Source organism: Cebus imitator, unplaced genomic scaffold (genome assembly GCF_001604975.1).
Source record: "Cebus imitator isolate Cc_AM_T3 unplaced genomic scaffold, Cebus_imitator-1.0 Scaffold82, whole genome shotgun sequence".
NCBI classification, from domain to species: domain Eukaryota; kingdom Metazoa; phylum Chordata; class Mammalia; order Primates; family Cebidae; genus Cebus; species Cebus imitator.
This window is the reverse complement of record NW_016107397.1, coordinates 1,807,322-1,816,692: the sequence shown is the minus strand read 5'-3', so window position 1 is coordinate 1,816,692 and position 9,371 is coordinate 1,807,322. Positions and strand designations below refer to the sequence as shown.

Genomic DNA, 9,371 nt, shown 5'->3' with positions numbered 1-9,371 from the left:
TTCTCCTGCCTCAGCCTCCCCAATAGCTGGGATTACAGGCATATACCACCACGCCTAGCTAATTTTTGAATTTTTAGTAGAGACAGGGTTTCACCATGTTGGCCAGGCTGGTCTCGAACTCCTGACCTCAGATTCTCCCGCCTCTGCCTCCCAGAGTGCTGGGATTACAGGTGTGAGCCACTGTGCCTGGCGTTAGCCACCATGCCCGACCTTAATTTTTGTATGTATGTATGTATATATATATATATATATATATTTTTTTTAGAGATGGGGTCTTGCTATGTTGCCCAGGCTGGAGTGCAGTGGCTATTCACAGGCGCGATCCCACTACTGATCAGAACGTGAGTTTTGACCTGCTCCACGTCCAACCTAGGCTGGCTCACCACTCCTTAGGCAACCTGGTGGTCCCCCGCTCCCGGGAGGCCACCATACTGGTGCCGAACTTAGCGTGGACAGCCGATTGGCATAGCGCACTACAGCCCAGAACTCCTGGGCTCAAGCCATCCACTAGCCTTCAGCCTCCCAAGTAGCTGGGACTACGGGCACGTGCCACTGTGCCTGGCTGTAATTATATTTTGTAGAGATGGGGTGTTGCTATGTTGCCCAGGCTGGACTTGATCTCCTGGCCTCAAGCAATCCCCACCTCGGCCTCCCAAAGCAGTAAGATTACAGATATGAGCCACCTGTGCCTGGCTTAACCATTGCTTTTTATGTAAGGGGAAACTGAGGCCCGGAGAGGGTGAGTGATCTGTCTTGGGTCATCACCCAGCCCCAGGGTCGGGACTCATAGCTGCTGTGAAAAGGTTCTGGAGAGGCCAGGGCTTATCTCACAGAGGTTGGCAGCCTGTCTGCCCCCTCCCCTGCCTGCCTCTCCCAGCCTGGTGTCTTCAAGGAGCGTTTCCTCCAAGCAGGAACCGGATGCCTCTGCTCCACCTAATAACCCCATTAGGGCCATTTGCACCTCCCAGGGGCAGGTGCCTGGGAACCCAGCCAGCACCCTCCTCCCTGACCTCTTGCCCCAGAGGGCGGGGCCCCTCCACGTGGCACAGGGTGTCTCCCCGCCTCCCCTCCATCCCTCACTCTCTCCACCTGCCCATTAGCAACACGTGGTCACTCTTGCCTGGTACCCTCCCAAGGTCCGCCTGGCCCAGGTGTCCTGCTCCTTCTTCAAGGCCACCCCTCCCCAAGATGCTGCCTCTGAAGCTCCAACAGTCCATCTCCCTGACAACTGTGTCCTCTCCTCCTCGAATGTGGTAGAGTCTCTCTCCTCCCCCCACAGCAGTGGGCATCTTGAGGGCAGCATCTAGCCTTGGACCTCTCCAGCCCCTGGCGTCCAAGCACTGAGCGGGAATCCTGATGATAAATGTCGCGTGATTTATCATCAGGGACAGTGAGGCTGGCAGAGGCCTGTCCTGCCCCAGGTGACAACTGCCCTAGGATCCTGAGCCTCATCCTGGTCCTACATGCCCTTGTGGACCTCCCCAAGGAGGAGGAGCAGGGGTAGGAGTCCAGAAAGACTGCCCAGGTGTACCATGTCACAGGCAGGCAGGGAGGTATCGGGGACATTTATTTCTGATAGAGACTGGGGCAAGCTTTGGGCTTCGGACACCCACCCCCGCCCCTCATCTAGAATTAATCTCTCTCAGGGTCCAGAAGCGTCAGGGCCTGTCCCAGCCCAGGCTTTGCAGCCTGGGCCAGAGAGGAGGCGGAGGGGCACATGGGCTGCCCTGGAACCCCTCAGGAAGACCCCTCGGCCGGAGTGCTGAACGTAAGGTGTGTGGTGTACCTTCTCACACTCTCTGTCTTCTCTGGGCCTGATAGGGACGTGCTCCTGCAGCTGTTGAAGCTTGGGAGGGGAGGAGAGAGGGAGAGATGACGGATGGTGAAGAAAGGCTCTGGTCGAGCTTCCATAGCCATTGGCTAGCATGCTCCCACCCATCGCATAGGGGAAACTGAGGCTCCACTGGCTGCGTGGAATTAACCAAAGGGACCGAGGCAATTTCTCCAAACCTCACTAATGTAGCTCCTCCCTCCTGCTCCCCACCACTCTCCCCCTCCACCCTCCACACCCCAGGATCCCGCTCAAATATTACAGGCACGGTGGCTCACACCTGTAATCCCAGCACTTGGGGAGGCTGAGGCCGGAATATCACCTGAGGTCAAGAGTTTGAGACCAGCCTGGACAACATAGTGAAACCCGGTTTCTACTAAAAACATAAAAAATTATCCAGGCATAGTGGCACACGCCTGTAATCCCAGCTACTCAGGAGGCTGAGGCAGGGGAGTTGCTTGAACCCAGGAGTCGGAGGTTGTGGTGGGTGGAGATCGTGTGATTGCACTCCAGCCTGGGTAACAAGAACGAAACTCTGTCTCAAAAAAAATTAAAAGCATTATCTGCCTGTCTCCCCTGATCAAAACCCACCACCAGCTCCCACAGGCTGCAGGACACAGCCCAGTTCCTCACCTGGGCACCTGGGCCCCCCTCCTGCCCCAGAAGCCCCCATGCCTCCCCACCTCTCTGCCACCCTCTTCCTAGAGTTACCCTTCTCCCCCTTTTCCCCAAATCCCACCAGAGCTAGGCCTCCTCTTTCCCCTAGGAAGCCTGTGGACACCCTCTGTGCCCCAGGTTCAGGTACCCATTTTTTTTTCTTTTTTTTTTTTTGAGATGAAGTTTCAATTTTTGTTCCCCAAGCTGGAGTGCAGGGGTGTGATCTCAGCTCAGTGCAACCTCTGCCTCCCGGGTTCAATTGATTCCCCTGTCTCACCTTCCCAAGTACCTGGGATTACAGGTGCGTGCCACCACGCCCGGCTAATTTTTGTATTTTTAGTAGAGACGGGGTTTCACCATGTTGGCCAGGCTGGTCTCGAACTCTGGCCCTCAGGTGATCCACCCAACTTGGCCTTCCAAACTGTTGGGATTACAGCTGTGAGCCATTTCTCCCAGCCTCCCCCTTTTTTTCCTTTTTTTCAGATGGAGTCTCACTGTTGCCCAGGCTGGCGTGCAATGGTATAACAGCTCATTGCAACCTCCGCCTCCCAGGTTCAAGCCATTCTCCTGCCTCAGCCTCCTGAGTAGCTGTGATCACAGGTGCCCACCACCACGTCAGCTAATTTTTTGTATTTTTAGTAGAGATGGGGGTTTCACCATGTTGGCCAGGCTGGTCTTGAACTCCTGGCCTCAGGCGATCCGCCCGCCTCAGCCTCCCAAACTGCTGGGATTACAGGTGTGAGCCAACGCACCCCGCCTGTATGACGTCTTGAGGCGATGCCCAGAGCTTGGCCTGAAAGCAATTCACCTCCACCTGGGGCGTCTCCCACGCCACGCTGGGGCGTCTGCAGGCCGCCCCCACTTGCAATCCCAGATGCTGTCACCAGGGGGTGCACGGTGCCCACTTAGAAGGTGGGCAAGAGGCGGGCGGGGAGGAGCTAGAGAGGAAGGGCTTAATAGCCAAGCGCCCCGCCCCCTCCCAAGGGGCTTGGGTGGTCTGAGCCGGGTCCACTCACCAGGTGTAGATGAGCACAGCCAGGAGGGCCGTGAGGAGGAGTGCCAGCAGGACAGACAGGATGGCGATGATGACCACCGTGCCCGGGCTCTGGGGACCGCGGACAGCCGGGAGTTCCTGGGCTGAGGGCGGCGATGGGGGCGGCACCGGTGGGCGGGGAAAGAAATTTTTATCCGACCTGAAGGGGCCCTTGGGCAGAATCCAGACCAATCACTCCCCGGCCTCCACTACCACCGCCCAGGCCTGGGGAGGGGCGCCTGCTGATAGCAGGATGGCCGCGGTGCCTCTGATTGTGTAGCGGGCTGACCTGTTCCCCTAGCCCATCCTCAGTCCTCTGGGGCCCCTAGGCCCCCGGCCCCTACCCCTACCGTTTGACCTGAGCCACTGGCCCCTACCTTGCTGCAGGCGGGTGTCGTTGGACCAGTCGGTCTCAGCCACGGGTCCTTTCTCATTCATCACCAGGAACTTCACCCTGAATGGGAGACCCAGCGTTGGGCATGGTGGTCCCCCGGGTCCTGAAACCAGCAGGCCTTGGTGCCTGGAGTCTCGGGAGGGGGCCGGAGGCTGGGGCTAAAGAGCCCAGCAGAATGGGTTCGAATCTTGGTGTGACATTTCCAGTGGCGCAGTGGCTTACACCTATAATCCCAGCCCTTTGGGAGGCTGAGGCGGGCAGATCACTTGAGGCCAGGAGTTCGAGACCAGCCTGGCCAACATGGTGAAACCCTGTCTCTACTAAAAATACAAACATTAGCTGGGTGTGGTGGCACATGCCTGTAATTCCAGCTACTCAGGAGACAGATTGGAATATCTCTTGAACCTGGGAGGTGGAGGTTGTAGTGAGCTGAGATCACGCCACTGCACTCCAGCCTGGGTGACAGAGCAAGACTCCATCTCATAAAAAGAAAAAAAAAGAAGCAGAATTCACGTAATTCCTGAAGGTCTTCCCAGCCGCTGCCTGCTGCCTCCTCTTCCCTTTGGCTGCGCTGGAGCAGGGGACCCAGGCACCTCTGGGGTCCAGAGAGCCTCCTAGGAGCTGCCCCAGGCTCTGGCTTCGGTGCCAGCAGGAGCAGCCAGGGCCTGGCAGAGCTACTCACCTGTAGGGGCCCGGGCCGGGCAGGGGATGGTTGCAGCCAGGTTTTGTCAGCTGGCAGTGGGTATCATTGCCGACACGGAGGACACGGAGCTGGCTGCTGGCCTGGCTGCCCTGGTACAGTGCCCGGCTGGCTCCCATCGTGAGATAGTAGCCCCTCTGGGAGAAGCTGGCAGGAGCAGGGATGTCCTGGTTTGTCTGTGGGGCGGTGAAGCTCTGGGTGGCTAAGAGTGGCAGCGTGGTCAGACCGGGCACACAGACAGGATCCCACCCTCACCACACCAGGCCTGACAGCCCTCCCAGCCCTGTCCCCTGCAGCACCTGCCCGCTGCCTCTCCCCACAACACACCTGCCCGCTACTGCTCTCAGGCCCATTTCACAGGGAAAACCTGAGGCCTGGCCCCAGCAGCACCCACCATTGCTGAGGGCCACCACCAGCCAGATGGTGTCCACGTCCGAGATGTTGTGGCTGTTGAACTGGCCCAGAGGCTGCTCCAGTGTGAAGGTGGACTGGGTGAGCCTCCCCGCCAGGGTGTCCTTTGAGAGCTGGGGCACGTAGTGGATGTGCTCTGGAGCAGTTGGAAGGGGAGGGCAGAGAGGAGAGGCCCAATGGGGCAACCAAGCCCCCACCAGCTCTGGTCTCCCCTGGCCCAGATCCAGACTTAACTTGGGAGCCCAGGTTAGGGAAACTTCCTGGGAGGTCAGGTCCAGCATGAACCAGGAAGCTTCCCCGGCAACTCTGTGTCCCATTGGCATGAGTGGGAGGTCTGAGTCCAGCCCCTGACCCCTCTCTTAGGACCCTCCTAGGGGTGGGCACTGTGGGAGGTCTAGGACAATGGCGGCCTGGGAGGCCCCATCCCAGCGATGGGCACAGTTCTCCCGGGCTGGGCCATGTTGGGATGCAACTGGAATTTGGGGGCAGCCTGAACCTGACTGAACTCTGCTCCTCAAATGCCCAGTGACCTCCATCTGAAACCCCTCCAGTTCTACCCACACGATCTAGGTTGTGTGGCTTGATGAGAGGATGCGTGGCTTGGCAGGCGTTGGAGGGTGGCATGGGAAGGGCCCCTTGGCTGAGATCCCAGGCTGGGTGGGATACAGACTGCCCAGAGGGTCCGGAGGCTTTGAAGCCAGAGCTTGGTTCTGAATCTAGAATGTCCTCTCCCCCACACCTGGTTCTCTGCTGCCTCCGCCACGGCCCTAAGGCATCTTCGCCTTCAGGACCGGGTCCCCCTCTCAGACTCCCACTGCCCCTCCCCAGGGAAGGGCGGGAGCCGAGGACAAGCATCCCAGGTCCATACACCAAAGGGGACTCAGGATCGGCAACTTGGCTTGTCTCCAGCCTTGGTGGCTGGAGAGTTCACACCTCCCCAGCTTCTCCCTAAGCCTCCTAGGCAAGAGCAGGACCCGAGCCCCTCTCCTCTCCCCAGCCCCAAATATGGTCCAGGAGGAGCAGGGAGTGGGCTTCTATGCACGACTCCGGCAGCTGCCCCTGTTCTGTTCAATTGAATTCAGTTGAATTCAACTCAATTCTAAAGGTTCAGGCTAGAGTCTTCCTTGGGGGCGACTGTCATGCTTCCTTTCTTAAGGGCTCTCAGTCCTAGCTCTGAAGCCCAGGGCACTCTGCATGCAGTAGGCACTTAATGTTTGGAAAGAGAAGTGGAGCAGGCAGAGATTGGTGGGGGCAGAGATTGGAGGATTTTATCTCTCAGCCTGTCCAGTCTTTCTTTCCTTTTCTCTATCTCTCTTTCTTTCTTTCTTTCTTTCTTTCTTTTTGTTTTTGATGGAGTCTCACCCTGCTGCCCAGGCTGGAGTGCAGTGGTGTGACCTCAGCTTATTGCAACCTCCGCCTCCCGGGTTCAAGAGATTCCCCTGCCTCAGCCTCCTGAGTAGCTGGGATTACAGGCTCCACCCACCTCACCCAGCTAATTTTTGCATTTTTAGTAGAAATGAGGTTTCACCATATTGACCAGGATGGCCTCAATCTGCTGACCTTGTGATCTACCTGCCTCGGCGTCCCAAACTGCTGAGATTACACCCGTGAACCACCATGCCCGGCCTCTCTCTCTTCCTTCCTTCCTTCTCTCTTTCTTTCTTTTTTCTTCTTTCTTTCCTTTCTTTCTCTCTCTCTCTTTCTTTCTTTTTCTTTCTTTCTCTCTCTCTCTCCCTTCCTTCCTTTCTCCCTCCCTCCCTCTCTCCTTTCTTTTCCTTTTTGAGACAGGGTCTTGCTGTTTGGCCCGGGCTGGAGTGCAGTGGTAGAGCTCACTCATGGGCTCAAGCCATCCTCCCGCCTCAGCCTCCCAAGTAGCTGGGATTACAGGTGCATTCCATCACACCCAGCTAATTCAAAACAAAAATCCTTTTTAGAAATGGGGTCTTGCTATGTTGCCCAGGCCGGACTTGCCAGCGCTTCCTGCGGGCACGCATTCTCCTGGGCTTATTTAAACCTCTCCTCAGGGAAGGAGGCAGTGAGCCACGTGTGAGAATCTGGCAACAAGGCGAGGTCTGGGGTCTGTCCTGCAACCTAAGATGCAGGGGGTACCCCCGTGCCCACCCCCGCCCTGACTCACCCACGCCCGTCCCAGGCTGGACACGGGTCAGGAGCAGCAACAGTGACATGAGCAGTTGGCACTGTCCCGCAGAGAGCCCCATGGCCGGGCCAAGCCTCCGGCTGTTGTCCATCTGTCTGTCCATCCGTCTGCAGTGCCAAAATCCCGGAGGCTCCTGTCTGCAGTCTGTGCTGGGCTAGGGGAGGCTGTTTCTGGCATCTCCCGGTTGCCCCTCCCAGGTACCCCCTCCTCCCAAACAACTGGTTGGACAGGTTTAGGGGCAGAATCTGCTGGCCCGGTGAGTCTGGTACCACCAGGGAGGGGTCCAAAGAGAACAGTCAGTTGCAAGACAAGCCTGGACTCCCCACCCTACCCCAGGAGCACCTGGCAGGGAGGGGCTGAGGAAGAAGGAGGCAGTCCCCAGGTCCAGGAGGAGGCAGTCCCCAGGTCCAGGAGGAGGCAGTCCCCAGGTCCAGGAGGAGGCAGTCCCCAGGGGCAATCCCGCTTCGGCTGGCTGCCTGATGGATCTCCTTGTCCAAATAGTCCCCAACCTGGTGACTCTTCCTTTAGGACCTGAGGTGGGAGGACCGCTTGAGCCTGGGAGGTTGAGGCTGCAGTGAGCCAAGATGGCACCACCACCCTCCAGCCTGGGTGACAGAGCGAGACTCTGTCTCAAAAACCAGAAAAAAAGACATAGATGGTGTGTCTATTTTGGGTTCATAGAGAATGCCGGTCAAGGAAGCTCCCCGGAGTCCCTTTTACTTACATACTTCTTCTTATTATTATTTTCTGAGACAGGGTCTCATTCTGTTGCCCAGGCTGGAGTGCAGTGGTGTGATCACAGCACCTTGCAGCCTTGACCTCCCAGGCTCAAGCGATCCTCCCACCTCAGCCTCCCTAATAGCTGGGACTGCAGGCATGAGGCACCATGCGCAGCTACTTTTTTGTTTGTTTGTTTGTTTGTTTTGAGACAGAGTCTCACTTTGTTTCCTAGACTGGAGTACAGTGTCACAATCTCAGTGCACAGCAACCTCCGCCTCCCGGGTTCAAGCGATTCTCCTGCCTCAGCCTCTCGAGTAGCTGGGATTGCAGGCGTGCACAACCACTCCTGATTAATTTTTGTATTTTTAGTAGAGACGGGGTTTCATCGTGTTGGCCAGGCTGTTCTTGAACTCCTGACCTGATGTGATCCACCTGCCTCAGCCTCCCAAAGTGCTGGGATTACAGCTGTGAGCCACTGCGCCCGCTGTCCAGCTAATTTTTGTAACTTTTTGTAGAGACAGAGTCTTGCTATGTTGCCCAGGCTGGTCTCAAACTCCTGGGCTCAAGTGAGTGCTGGGATCATAGGCGTGAGCCACCGCTCCCGGCCCTCTCACTCCCTTCTGAAAGGCAATTGAAAGCAGACATCAGAATGTGGAAAGCGCTTATTTCCCCTTTTTGAAAACACGTTCTTGCTCATTGACTCATCCTCTCCTCAGGTCCTCAGATGTGGGCAGGGCAGGTGTTATGACTAATCTCATTACATGGATGAGAAGAAACTGGGGCCCAGCAGGGAGAGACACTTCCTGCAGTCTCGGGGCAGGTCAGAGGCAGGGCTGGGCACCAACCCCAGGTCCTGGCACCCAGGCAAGGCTCCCTCTTTTCCTTTTTTTTTTTTTAAGACGAGGTTTCACCATGTTGGTGAGGCTGGTCTTGAACTCCTGACCTCAGGTGATCCGCCCACCTCAGCTTCCCAAAGTGTTGGGATAACAGGCGTGAGCCACCGTGCCCAGCCAATCCCTGTATTTTTATAGTCTGCTTTGTTCTGTCACAGTTTCAATGATCCCTCTCGAGCCTCCCTAGTCGGCTGTGTCCTTCTTTGTTGAATGCCTCTTTTCTCCATTAAACTGTAACTCCCTGAGGAGTTACAGGGACTGGGTCTGCTCACCTGTTAGTTCTCCCACTGACTCCCCGCTGCTGGCCTAGGGGTCTGGCACAATAGTTGTGTCCAATAATTTTTTTTTTTTGAGGCAGAGTCTTGCTGTGTCACTCTGGCTGGAGCGCAGTGGTGTAATCAGAGCTCACTGCAGCCTCAAACTCCCAGACCCAAGTCATCCTCCTGCCTCAGCCTCCTGAGTAGCTGGGAGTACAGGCACATGCAACCACGCCCATCTAATTTTTAAATGTTTTCTTTTTTTTTTTTTTGAGGTGGAGTTTCACTCTTATTGCCCAGGCTGGAGTGCAGTGGCA

The 9,371-nt window shown here is 56.7% G+C and overlaps 1 protein-coding gene across 1 annotated transcript; it reads right to left on the bottom strand.

Annotated features, from left to right (window-relative positions):
• Positions 1 to 1,550: 1,550 nt before the first annotated feature.
• UPK3BL2 (uroplakin 3B like 2) lies at positions 1,551 to 7,432 on the bottom strand. Its single transcript, XM_017533501.2, has 6 exons — positions 7,164 to 7,432; positions 5,010 to 5,162; positions 4,598 to 4,817; positions 3,899 to 3,975; positions 3,505 to 3,625; positions 1,551 to 1,846 (listed from the first exon to the last, which is right to left on the bottom strand). Exons 1-6 carry the CDS (start codon positions 7,285 to 7,287, stop codon positions 1,738 to 1,740), a joined length of 804 nt encoding a protein of 267 aa, XP_017388990.1. The 5' UTR covers positions 7,288 to 7,432; the 3' UTR covers positions 1,551 to 1,737.
• Between the last annotated feature and the right edge of the window lie 1,939 nt (positions 7,433 to 9,371).

What these genes read in the sequence shown, in the direction of transcription:
- UPK3BL2 (XM_017533501.2), bottom strand. Translation starts at nt 7,287, where the DNA reads ATGGACAGACAGATGGACAACAGCCGGAGGCTTGGCCCGGCCATGGGG. An exon ending in CCCGGCCCGGGCCCCTACAG is followed by an intron (nt 3,976 to 4,597) that starts GTGAGTAGCTCT and finishes TCTCCCATTCAG; the next exon opens with GGTGAAGTTCCTGGTGATGA. An exon ending in CGACACCCGCCTGCAGCAAG is followed by an intron (nt 3,626 to 3,898) that starts GTAGGGGCCAGT and finishes CGCCGCCCTCAG; the next exon opens with CCCAGGAACTCCCGGCTGTC.